Source organism: Streptopelia decaocto, assembly GCF_964273445.1.
Source record: "Streptopelia decaocto genome assembly, chromosome: 3".
In the NCBI taxonomy this organism is placed as follows: domain Eukaryota; kingdom Metazoa; phylum Chordata; class Aves; order Columbiformes; family Columbidae; genus Streptopelia; species Streptopelia decaocto.
In genome coordinates, this window is record NC_138656.1 from 58,665,244 (window position 1) to 58,677,892 (window position 12,649).

Here is a 12,649-nt window from a genome sequence, read left to right on the forward strand (position 1 = left end):
CATTCTCAGAAAAATGTTTAGCCAAGGCAACTACAAAATTTATGTCTTGATTTGTTGCCCTTAATCTTTGTTCAGCAAATACTAAGTGTGGGTGTGCTGGAAGGAATTATACAGTGAGCTTTACAGAAACTTCTCTGCTTTTATTTATGTCACGTAATACCACGTTATTTTTCCTTTGCTAATACACAGCACAATTTCAGAGAGAGTATTTTGTCTTCAGTATGTGCCAAGCATTCATTCCTAACACACAGTAAGTTATTCCAGATTTATGTTTGGATAACAACTGAAACTCCCCTCACTCCCATTTTAAACTAACTCAGTGCCAAGTAAAAATACAGGAGAACAAAAGTTCCAGCCAGCAAGCATGCACAATAGGTTGATTCTATCTTCTAAATTCTGTCCTAATATCCATTTTTCTTTCTCCTGGCCTAATAGGATCAAAATATTACAGTCGTTTTCACTCACATGTATTTAATTCTCAAGTATAGAAAAAAAAAAGAAAAGACTAGGAACTGGAATATTTTTGACATTTAACAGTAACAAATTGACATTAAACAGTAAGAAAAAGCACTGCCATAAACTTTAGCAATATTTTGATTCTGATTAAGAGATGAAAGCTTTTTCAGGCTATAAATTATTACTCATTCATATTCTACACTTCCCTTTTGCCTTTGTCAAACCACTAACAGAAAAATATTTGTTAACTGCTTGGTACAGGAAGACAACCGTTGGAATACAAATGTGGGAAGCAAGGGACACAAAAGCATTAAATTGGATGTACTCAAATTACTGCAACTGTATTTTCATTAAAAATGGATCTGCAAAGAAAAATAACTAATAACGAATATATAACTAATAAATAACTAATTTTTCTTGCTTCCATGAACATGAATGTATTATACTTCTGCATGTAGGTCATAAATATATGCTATTTCTACATGGCTAAGTCAAAGTTGTCTGAATTCAAATACTTTTAAAAATAAGTTTAACAGCACTGACAAACAAGCTTCAAAGGGTCTGATACCTCCTCTTCATTATATGATGCTGAAAGAAACTGGCAAAACTGGCTGACAGCATCAGTTCAAAATGTAAAACATTCCAGTGAAAACAAATTACTTTTACATGTTTATTTTCAAGTAAAATTAGTTTAAGGAGAAATGCAAGAAAAAAAATCCAAGACAAAAGTGGGAGAGAGGAAGGAAGAAGACACAAATTTAATTAAGAAATTCAAACCACAAAGGATAGTATCATGACCCTCTCTTCCCCCCAGATTCTTTCATAGTATTCTAAATTCTACAGAGGAAAAATGGATTCATAACAGTATACTCCAAGGTTATGTTACATGCTAGACAAACTTTGTCAAGTCAAAACCATATCAAGTAAAATGTCTTTTACTTAAAATTACTGAAAGTGATACTAAATTACACTAGAATTCACTGTTATTTGAAGAATAGCAAGTTGTAAACAAACTAGGTGAAACAGAACTTGCAATTACAAACAAGAGTGGAAATTATTAAGGTCAGATGACAAAACAAGTAATCTAATAATATCGATTATGACTTCTATGAAATCACTCGGAGTTCATTCTTCAGTGTGGTTTAAGGCCCAATTTTGGTCTCTTGAGTAAGAGATCTGTATGTGGAATTTACAGGTTTCTAAGCTTTTACACAATATTTAAATTACCACAATATTTAAATTTAAATTACTCTATAGTCTAATAAAGAAAATGAAATATTTATCATTAAAACAGATAAACTACCTTAACTGTAGGCATAAGGAGAAGGCAGCTACTCTGGATTAGTTATGGTCAAATCATGCAGGTAAAAAAGCCTGTAGTTATTAGAGCACAAACCTGATGCACTCCTGTGGAACACCCTCCAGTTTATTTTAAACTGGAAGAAACCTATTTCATGCTCTCAGACTACTCTATGAGGTGAAACAAAGCACCCTAGATGGGCATTACCATGAGATAAGTTTCTGAACCCAACCTTAATTGCTAACAGTGTCCATGGCTGCATTAGGAGAAGCACTGCCAGCAGGTTGAGGGAGGTGATCTTATCCCTTCTACTCAGCACTGGTGTGACACACCTGGAGTGCTGGGTCTACTTCTGGGCTCCCAGTGCAAGACACAGGAAAAGCCACAAAGATGATGAAGGGCCAGGAACACCTGTCATACCAGGAGAGGCAGAGAGCTGGGACTGTTTAGTCTCAAAAAGTGAAGGCTCAGAGGGTCTTACCAATGTGCATAAATACCTAATGTGAGGAAGACAGAAGTGGGGACAAAACTAGACACTTCTCAGTGGTGCCCAGTGACAGGACAAGAGGCAACGGCCACAAAAACAAATACAGAAAATCCAGTTTAAACATACGAAAAATCTTCAGCTGTGAGGACAATCACCCACTGGAGCAGGTTGGTCCCAGCAGTTGTGGAGTCTCCATCCTTGGGGATATTCAAAACCTGCTTGGACACGGTCCTGACCAATCTTCATGAGTGATCATGCTTTTAGAAAGGGATTGGAATAGGTGATGTACAAAGTCCCTTCAACCTCAATGATTCTGTGATTCTGCAAATTAGAATGTTGATACTGATGTATCCCTTCAGAAGCAACAGAGAACTCAGGCAGCAAAAGCCAGCTCTTAATTCTACTTCCAGAGATTCAAGTTGAATTAAGATCTACCAGAATACTGTGAATTATATGGTGGAAAATGCATGTTAGTATATTTACACCATAGAACTGAACTTTAGGAATTCTTACAAATATACATACCTCAGAAATACAGTTTGAATCTCTGAAGTACACTTGTTCTTTTTTATGTTCTCAATCGTATCTCTGTCAGAGTAGATTATTTTAAAATATTACATATGTAATCAAAGCAAGTGCCAAAAATAAGACACAGTAGTTAACATCATCTTCAATTTTTGTTTCTGCCCACGGTTTGCTTTGAGGGCTATGGGGTTTATTTATTTTTGTTATTCCGATCACTTCTCAATGTTTTTTTCTCCACAGACAAACTCTGAGAGAGTAAAGTTTTAAGGTCACAGTTTTCCCACTTACAGATCTTTCAAACAAATCTGAGCAAACAAGCTAAGGTTGAAGACAGAAAAAATTAGAAAGCACCGGGAAAAAAAAGAAACTGAGAAATATTTTTAGTTCATACTCTTAGCACAATCAAAACAAGTTTCAAAGCACACTATGAAATGGATATCTACTTTTTAAATATTTGGCCATTTCAATTAACTTATCCCGACTAAAGAACAGATTAAGTCTGTTCTTCAGTATGTAATCTGTAATAACAGGCTTTAAATAATTTGCAGTATTAGTAGCACACAAAACTGTTTTCTGCCACCAGCAATGTAAGAATATGGAAAATTTTCTTTTATGAATGGATGATATAAAACCAGTACAAAAAATTGATATTTCAATGGGAAAGCTCAGGAATTTGATCTTATTAGATAAGCAATGTTAAAAGAACATTATTTTATGCATTTCAATTCTAGAATATCCCACTTAAATTAAGTCAGCATGTGCAAAATCACTGCAGTGAAATACAGCAAATAACCAGTTACTTTAATTTCCATTAATACTTCTGAATTACATGCATCTTCTACACTAGTCATTCAAAATGCATCTAGTTAAATAAATTAAAAGCTTAATTAAAATGTCTGTTATTAGTTCTCCGTTTTGAGGAAGGATCAGTAAAAAATTAACAGTATTACAGTTATAAAATTACACAGTAACTGTATTTCCCAAATTCTGAGTTGGGCCATGATTTTTTTTTTTTTTTTTTAATTAAGAGAGTCTTACAATTGATATGCACTGAGAAGCTTGTTTCATGGAAGCCTGACTAAACTTCTAAGTAAAAAGCCAGTCACATTTAACAGATGGGTATTTCCTTTAAAAGCTGATTGACTTGATTAAAGAAGTTGTCAACTAGTTGTGGAAGAAAAAAAATGTCTCTTTTGCTTTTCTCTCCTGCTTAATCCCACAAAACCAGAAATGTCAACACAACAGTAAGATCTTTAGGAAGGACTTCTCTGCTACTTTTCTATCTCAATAATTTGAGAATTGTAGGAGATTTTCTTCACACCTTTTTTTAAACAGATCAGGTCTACTGATCTCACATGAACAGTTTCTGATGTTTAGCAGACTATCACAGCCCTGCTTTTCTGAAGTTAGTAGAACATTTTTTCATTGCATTCACTGGATATCCAAACACTGCTGTGTGTCAGGATGTTATTTATCATGGAACATCAGTGCTTTTCTGGCAACTCACTGGCATTCTCTCAACACTTATGAATTAGAATATCAATAGCCAGTAAGTATAGAAATATAAAATAAACTACCAATCGTCTTTGAAAAGAGCTTAACAACACTACTGAAATGCTGAAACAACTGCTATTAAGGGAAATCTTGCGTTAAACACTAAAATGCAGTTTATAGAAGACAAAACTAGCTCTCACCTTCCAGTTTTTCAAAAAGTAACTTCTGAGTCAAGTTGCCTATGGCACAGTTAGAGATCAAATTTCTTTAGTTATTACACAGGCCAGAGATTATTTTTTAATCAAAGCCTGCCTCCTCGTGTTTGCAGAATAACTTCTCCAAGTAGGCAGTCAGACTCATGTAAGTTTTCAAGATAAGAAAGTTATCTTATTGACCACCGATCATTTTCCTTTTGCTAGGCAAACAATGAAGCATCCTTTACTGGCATTCCCTTATACCTATCCAGTCAGCTGACCTTTACTGAACCTGAAATAGGTACATACTTAATGACAAAAATTAACAAAATAACATGAAATGTGAAAAACAGTATCATATGGGGCAGCAAGCATTTTAAAAGAAGATGGCAAATTACTGCAGTGCTGAACACTTGTGTAAAAGCGTCTAATCTCTTTAAAAGGAGAATTATTTTGTGAGATCATGTCGTGTATAACTTAAAAAAGTAAGCTTGGTTTCTTTATTTCTCTACAGTCATGTTCTAAGTAGAACAAATTTTACAACCATGTAAATTTACAGTGCATACTGTCAGGAAGCAAATATATGTTTTTGCTTTAATCAATTATGTTCATCTACTAACAGTGGCTACAGCTAAAAATTTAACTGTTTACAAACGACGTATAAAGCTACTGATCATATACTGCTTTGAATATGAATACCTAAAATTGGAGTTAAGCATGAAGGCTTTGTAAGGAATACACAGGACTACCAGAAATAAAACAATTTTTTAATTTTTGCAGTGTTTCTAGCAAGTACCACAAAAAAAGTGCATCTGTGATACGTTACAGTGCACAAGAACATCAATGTTGTTCTTTAGTGTTTTACTTCTCATGTGGAAAATTATGTGGCAGTTGAAAAATACAAATCATCCCTGCTGTAGCTATCCATATTGTGTAAAACAGATATTAATGTTCATCAAATTATGATTTATTTAAATCAACACATGCCAGCAATATCAAAAAAGGAGTCTTCTCATTGCCCCAAGCCACTGTGTCTTGTTCCATGTCTTTGTCTCTGTGGGAGCACAGCTGTTTAAGCAGTAGTGAATTGGCCTGGCTGAAAACCACCTTGTCTTTCATCATACATCAATGTTTGCTTCTGAAGCACATTAGGGTCGGGAAGGACTACAGGATCTTCTTCGGGTGGTAGTGCTGGTTTATGCCAGTTTAATGCTTCAAATGAAGTACACTTAAAAAATGTAAGAGAAAAAAAATTAAAATGGTGTAAGTTAATAAAATGTGTAACTGCCATTCAAGTTCCCATGTTTGAGAGCACACCTCTAGCCCCACTAGATGCTGATGAGAGACAAAAATATTAACATGGGCAGTAAGTAGTTCCTCCTGACAATTTTATTGCTAAGCCATAAAAAATAATATTTTAGGTTGCAAACACATCTTACTTGAGTTCACTTACTTCTGATATTCAAATCAGTTTGTGTTGCAGCTCTCATTTTCAGAAATATACAAGTGGAATTTAACTAAAATGCACATAAATCAAAACCTAGCATATGTCCATACTGAAAACTACTGTGCCATGGAAACATAAATATTAGGACCAAAGTTTTTTTCTAGGGATGAACCACTTCAGGCAATATTCCAAATCTATAAGCACCTTACTCTTTTCTTCAGACTGATAGTCACATCCGTCATATAATCAAAATTCAGATGTTTCCCCTCACGTGGTGGCTCTGCAAGCAACCGTGTGATGGAACATGGCAGCACTGTTCCCTCACATGATCTTTTACTGCAGGGTCCCCTTGGCTTCTGGTCCCACAACATGCACAGTGACAGGCCCATACCTGTAGACAAGCCTGGCAGAGAAGCACGAGCACAGAGAACATCACATGTTCCAGCACACATCAAGCTTTCCTCACACTACTCGTCCTACACAATACCTTATAGCAATGGACAGAGCTCCTCTGAAACACATTTCAAAGGCTCAAAAAAGTGATGTTCAGCTTTTTTTCAGTGAAGCATCTAATGAGAAACATTGCTTTAACTCCACATAAAATCTGTTGCTTTCAAAATGTTATCTGAAAATTGTTACTATACTTAGACTTACACTTTAAAAAAGCTACCTTTTTAGGAAAGCTTTTATTATTCATAGTTTGCTAGAAGTATATACATTTTTTTGACAGTAGCAATATTAATAATTAATATTATGGGATTCCATATAATTGTTCCAAACCCACAATGTTCAAAATTAATGGTTCATATACTTTATTTTTGCTTCAAAGCCAGAAATAACAACACCACCACCACCACAAAAACACAACAACAACAACACAGAAAAACCCACAACCACCAAAACACTACAAAACAGAAATTCTGCATTTTAATCAATCCAAACTCATCCACCATGGGAAGAAGTAAGTGTCATCAGTGGACCACTGGTGAAAATTAATGCTTTTCCTTTACGTATTTAAAAGAACAAAGGATCCAATCAAGACCTGGCTTGAAAAAACAGTCACCGATTTTTACTTTGTGTAATAATGTAATGAGAAAGAGATCTCTGGAATATAGTCTTTACTATAGTCAGTAATAAATCAGATGTGCTGAAGTACTCAAATGAAAAAACAAGATGTGCAAATTTTCAGGCTACTTGGGACAGACAATACAAAGGACTTTACAGAAAATGCTAATTATTCGACACAGGGGTTTTTCCCCCCCCCCGCTGTATACTGAGATTTACATTAAGCTTCAGAATGGAAAAGACATTACGAAACACAGACATCAGCCACCAAAACACTTTTAAAAATACAACTAGACCTGTATTTTGTTACCTACAACAAATGCTAGTATTTTTATTGTATAGCCAGACAGGGTCTTACACCTGACAAAAAAGTGCCAAAGAAATAAAGAAAACAAACAAAACCCCAAACAGTGAAACCTGACCTAGCTGGTACTTCCTGCCACACCAAGTATGACTTGTCCTGTGTCTTTCTATTCAAAAAGAGTGGGTACTATCAAGAACATTCAGTGTTCTAATATGCGACTATCTCACTTCTCTGGTGGCATTTTTCCACATCAGCACAGTATTACTGCGTAAGACATAAAAATTAAAATTATTGTTCTGACACTGAGTTGACAGTTTTTTTCAGAGATTTCTGAAGCCTGAATTTCATCAATCCATCCTTCTAAACTTAAGATTGCCTTACAAATTAGACTAAAAGTTCTACCTCTATTTTTATTTAATTCTCTTTGAAGACAAGCTATTGCCAAGTAAACCCACAAATAACCTCCTCACATCTCACGAAAAAAACCAAACATAAACATAACATTTCTGGTGATCTGCTAGTCTCAGAAACTTTCTAACTGTGGTGACTAACTGTGACAGGAATTTAAGACTACTAACAACAGTCTTGCATTCCTTAATTAACTGTGGAAAGGTTTTAGAAAGGCTCACAGACCACCCCGACGACCATTAGCTTAGATGCCAAAAGTTAGCCTGGAAAATATAAATACTAATTTGAAAAATTTACATTAAGATTTTGCTGTGTTCATTTCAATGAAACTAACAACAACAAACAAGCCACCCACTTTCTTCATTACAGAACCCTGAATAAGTGACAAAGCCTAGCAAAAAATAAAATTAACATTACTATAGGGAATTAAAGACTCTCAAAGCCAAATTGCTTACTCAGATACAAGTGGTCTTTTCAGCAGCAGAAAAAAGAAAAGACTCTCGAATGTCAGTTTTTTGCAATACTTTTTAGGACTATCCCAACAGAGGAAACTTGAATTTATACACGTGCGTACAATCATGTATTTAAGCTGCTGGCATATCCACTACGACTGCAAAAAGGCTTAACTCTGCAAAAATAGAGCACACGAAAGACGGGTCGGGGCTTGCAGCTGAAACGGTGGCCAAGAAAGACCATGATCAGCTCGCACCTCCCCAAGAGGTGGGGCCTTCCCCTACCCCACTTTCCGTACATCCCACGGGCACTCCGCACAACCCAACCAGCCAAGCGGAAAGAGGGAGGGGCGCGCTCCGTGCGACTGGTGGCCGGGGGCGGTGGCGGCCCCAACCGCGGGGAGCCGCGGGCGGGGCGGGACGCGATAGGCCGGGGCGGGCCCGGCCCGGGGGCCGGCGCTGCGGCCGCCTCACTCACAGTAGTACGCCACCACCGGCTCGCGCTTGTCCAGCTCCTGCGCGGTTCGCAGATGGTGCTGGATGCTCTTGAACTGCGGCGGCAGCGGGGGAAGCGCCGCGGCCGCCATCGCGCAGACGGCACCGCGCAGCGGCAACCACGGGCAGCCCACAACGCCTCTCGCTCCCGAGCCAGGCGCCGGCCGCTTCCGCTTCCGGCGTGGGCCGTCGGGACACGTACGTGCTGGGCGGGCTGCCGCCGGTGACCGTGCGCCCGGGAAGAGCGCCCCCTGCTGAGCGGACGTCGGGGCGGTTTCCCCGGACCTGGGTCGCCGCAGGCGGGTGGTGTGTCCTGGCCGCGGGGAGGCGCAGCCTCACGCGTCTCCGAAGTGTTTGAAACGTGTCCCATAGCCACCGGGGGCGTGGAGACCTCAGGGGCCGGGGCTTCTGCTAGTGCAGCCGGGGGAACAGCGGCCCGGCCCGGCTCTCTGCGGCTGAGCGGCGAAGCCCTCCCTAGCCCTTCCCTGTCCCAGCCTGCCTGTCCACCCAAAGGGCTGGCACACCTTTCCCGTGGAAGTAGAGCTGCGAGTAAAATCCCTTTAAAGGTTGAAAAACTTCCCCTTGGGCTGCCCTGAGGCCACTAGGGGTTTGGGAGGCCCTTGGCCACTCAAGCGCACCTGTATGGTTGGGCCTCTGCCCTGCATCCTGCTGCCGCTTGCTAGAGAAGCCTTGTGCCACCAGCGCCCTGGTTAATGGTGCTTCACTGGGCTGGGCTGCTTCCCAGCAGCTGTCAGCCCTGGAAAGTGCATCTCACAGTATCACTGGTTCCCAGATGACTTCTTCTCTGAGGAACCTCCAGGGATTTCTCTTTTGCTGAGAGGGGATGAGAACAGGAAAATAAATGGGAACCATTGCAGCAAAATGGTTTCAAATGGATCTCACAAATTGTAGTATTAATTATTTTAGTGTTTGTCATCTTCTCATTCTAACAGCATAGTTAAATCCCCATTGCCAGACTTCCTTGTGGTCTCAAAACGGCCGTCTGCAAGGCAAGAGAACAGTCAGTGCTCCAGGGCACAGAGGCAGTAAGGGTGTCACCCTTCTTCTCAGTGAGGGTGACAGAGCACTGGAACAGGCTGCCCAGGGAGGTTGTGGAGTCTCCTTCTCTGGAGACATTCAAAACCTGCCTGGACATGTTCCTGTGCGACCTCACCTAGGTGTTCCTGCTCCAACAGTGGGATTGGACTAGATGATCTTTTGAGGCCCCTTCCAATCCCAAACATACTGTGTCTGTGTGAGATGTTGGAGGGAGGCATGAGGCAGGAGAGGTGGCTGTCTTGTCTCATTGCTATCATGGGAGAGTGCTGAAAAGAGAACAGAAAGGAAATGACGGCTGAACAGCAGAAAGGTAGTCAAGAAAGGAGCAGAACATAGAGTGGTGATAGGACTGGGATTTTGCAGTGGTGTACTAGAAGCTGTCTGGCCCAGAGCAACTATACCTTTGATGTAAAGGCAATCGCATCACTTACTGAGTGTATTTAGCTTGTTTCATTCAAGATGATGGCGGGAGCAATTATGGATTTTTGTTAAGTGAGAAGTTAAATGGGCATGATGCCTGGCTAGAGACAAAACTGACTGTAACACACAAGCTGGGGATTGCTTTGAGTGCTGTCTGTGGAAAATGAGGCAGCTAGAGTATGGTGGAAAACAGTGAAAAAGTCAAAGCAGTGCTTATAATGTGACCCTGATGTAAGCAAAGAAAATACTTCCTACTGTGTTCTGGGAGACAGAACTTCATGTTCGTTGTGTACAGAAATACAATTGGATCAAATAATCCCCCAGTGTATTACATAATTCCTTTCATAATGACAAAAGAAGGCCTTCAGGATCATCTCAAATATTTGCTAAGCATTCCAGCTAAAATCAGTGAAACACTGAGAAATGCACACAGGCATATTATAAATCTCAGAGGGAGTAAGGGTGGAAGGAAGTTGATAGAGAGCAATGTAAATGAGGATAAAAGAGTTGGGAGTTTGGAAGACTAGGAAAAAGAAAAGTTTAAAGACACTTCAGGATATAATGAATGTCAGGAAAACAAATGGCAAATATAAGAAAGAGAAGTGTTGACAACCGTGGGGAAATGGTTTCTTTATGTGGATGTAATATCTCCATCAACGTGTTTGGGAAACTGATGATGGAATCAGTCACAGAAAAACATTTGTGTTAAGACAACAACACACATTTTGTTTTTAAATGAAAAACAAACTGAGGAATCTGACAATTTTAATTTCACAAGAAATTTAGAAAAAAAATCTGTGTTGTCAATGCTTTGGAAGAATATATTTTGATATGTTCCAGACTTTGACCACCAAGGGAAAGCACCTGTTGGTGGGTAATCCAGCTCCCAGAGCCCCACAGGGGTCCTCAGGCAGTCACAGTTTTGCAGGGCTCTTTCTTGACAGCAATGGGGAAGTCCCCTGAGGGGCTGTGGGTTTTGGCACTCCTCTGACCTTTCTGAAGTGATTTGAAATCTACAGAAGAACAATAACAAGCAATGGAAATATGAAGCACCAGGGAAAATACTGACAAGGTCATGCTTAAGTTATTTTATTATGATACAAACACCTGATTAAGTGTGATTTGAGTATGGTTGGTCACCACTGTACTTAGCACATGGAAGTAAATTCTTTTTAGTAGCAATAGATACTGTATTTGATTTATAAATAAAAATATTTTTGCCTGAGATTACAACTTTATCTTGTAGAGAATAATTCCAGATGGATACCAATGTATATTAAAAAAATTTAACATGTTGACCCAAGCACATGGCATGTTATGCAAACAATAAATTAGCACAGTGATTCTTATTCTATTTTAATGCTTGCAAATATCAAATACCTAGTTTAATATTGCACAAATCTGATAGTGTTAACTGGACATGCATTTAAGTCAACATTAACGTCTATAGGGGAAAAAATAACACAACATTAATACTTTAGTACAGTGAATGTATTGAAATTTATCATATTGTTCTTCATCAGCTCATCAAAAAACCACACATCTAGCTATGACCCACTTTGATTTAAATGGCCCAGAAGCAATCGAATCCAAGACACCTAAATAATGGAATTCTATTTACGTAATAAGGACTAAGTTTGTGGTTGAGATTTACAAGGCTCTTATAACACTACCTCACTTGGGACTGCTTAAGCAACAGTTGATGCTAAAAGATTTTGTAATAATTTTTCAAGACTTTTGCAAATATTCCTAAAAGGACCCAGATGCTGTCACCGGGATCTCAACTTTTTATGCTTTTCTGCTTGATATTTTTTCAATTCAAGAAGCAAATATATTCTTCCCTTCAGTGTTACAGGCCTCAAAATGTGTCCACAGATGCCTGCAGACTCCTTTTAACTTTCTTGTTCCTGGATCATTGCTAATTAGTGATGGGTCTGAGTCTCTTGTTTCACTGTGATTCAGAACAGAAATTGTTCAATTTAGTAGCCATAGAAAATTATGAAAGAGGAAGAAACTTTCATTTTTTTTTTCCTAGAAATTGAAAATATTTTAAAAACAAAAGGAAAATAAATAACTAATTATTTCTATTTGTACATATTTTATACAGGAAACTACCTCCTCCTTTCTTTCCAGTTCTGAAATTTTTTGGTTGTTGTTGGTTGGTTGGTTTGTTTGTTGGTTTCCATTACCTCACTTAAGCACAAGGAATGAAATAACTTCTAAGTTCAAGATGTCTATTAGTCCTTAAGAAGAGACATAAAACCATCTGATACTTATATAATAAGTTCAAGGCCTAACCTATCCAAATACACTTCTTGCATAGAATACTTTTAGTATGCAGACTTCTTTTTAACTGTTATTCTAGCAATTCTAGTCAGAGCAATGTGATGTGACACACACAGCAAAAAGTTCTGTGGGCCCAATTCTGCAGTCATGCACAAGCAACTCTCACTGAAACCAAGGCATAACTGGACCCAGAAAGGGCTTTTCTCCATTATTTTATTTTGAAACTTTTAAGTTTCTTATGCAAAACTAAGTCATAA

General features: G+C 38.6%; 1 protein-coding gene and 1 long non-coding RNA gene across 5 annotated transcripts in view; both read right to left on the reverse strand.

Moving 5' to 3' along the window:
• The window catches only part of VTA1 (vesicle trafficking 1), a 42,696-nt gene extending 33,890 nt beyond the window's left edge, over positions 1-8,806 (reverse strand). For 2 of the 4 annotated variants that reach the window (XM_082049630.1, XM_082049631.1), the window contains exon 1: positions 8,611-8,806. In XM_082049630.1, coding sequence (XP_081905756.1) covers positions 8,611-8,719 — 109 coding nt within the window. In that variant the 5' untranslated portion in view covers positions 8,720-8,806. Of the gene's footprint in view, positions 1-2,768; positions 2,825-8,135; positions 8,261-8,610 lie in introns of those variants that run through there. The other 2 variants (XM_082049633.1, XM_082049632.1) reach the window with 2 other exon arrangements.
• On the reverse strand, positions 5,203-6,555 carry LOC309438362. The gene is made up of 2 exons (XR_014183771.1): positions 6,108-6,555; positions 5,203-5,684 (listed from the first exon to the last, which is right to left on the reverse strand). It is a non-coding gene; the product is annotated as an uncharacterized lncRNA (long non-coding RNA).
• Positions 8,807-12,649: the final 3,843 nt, after the last annotated feature.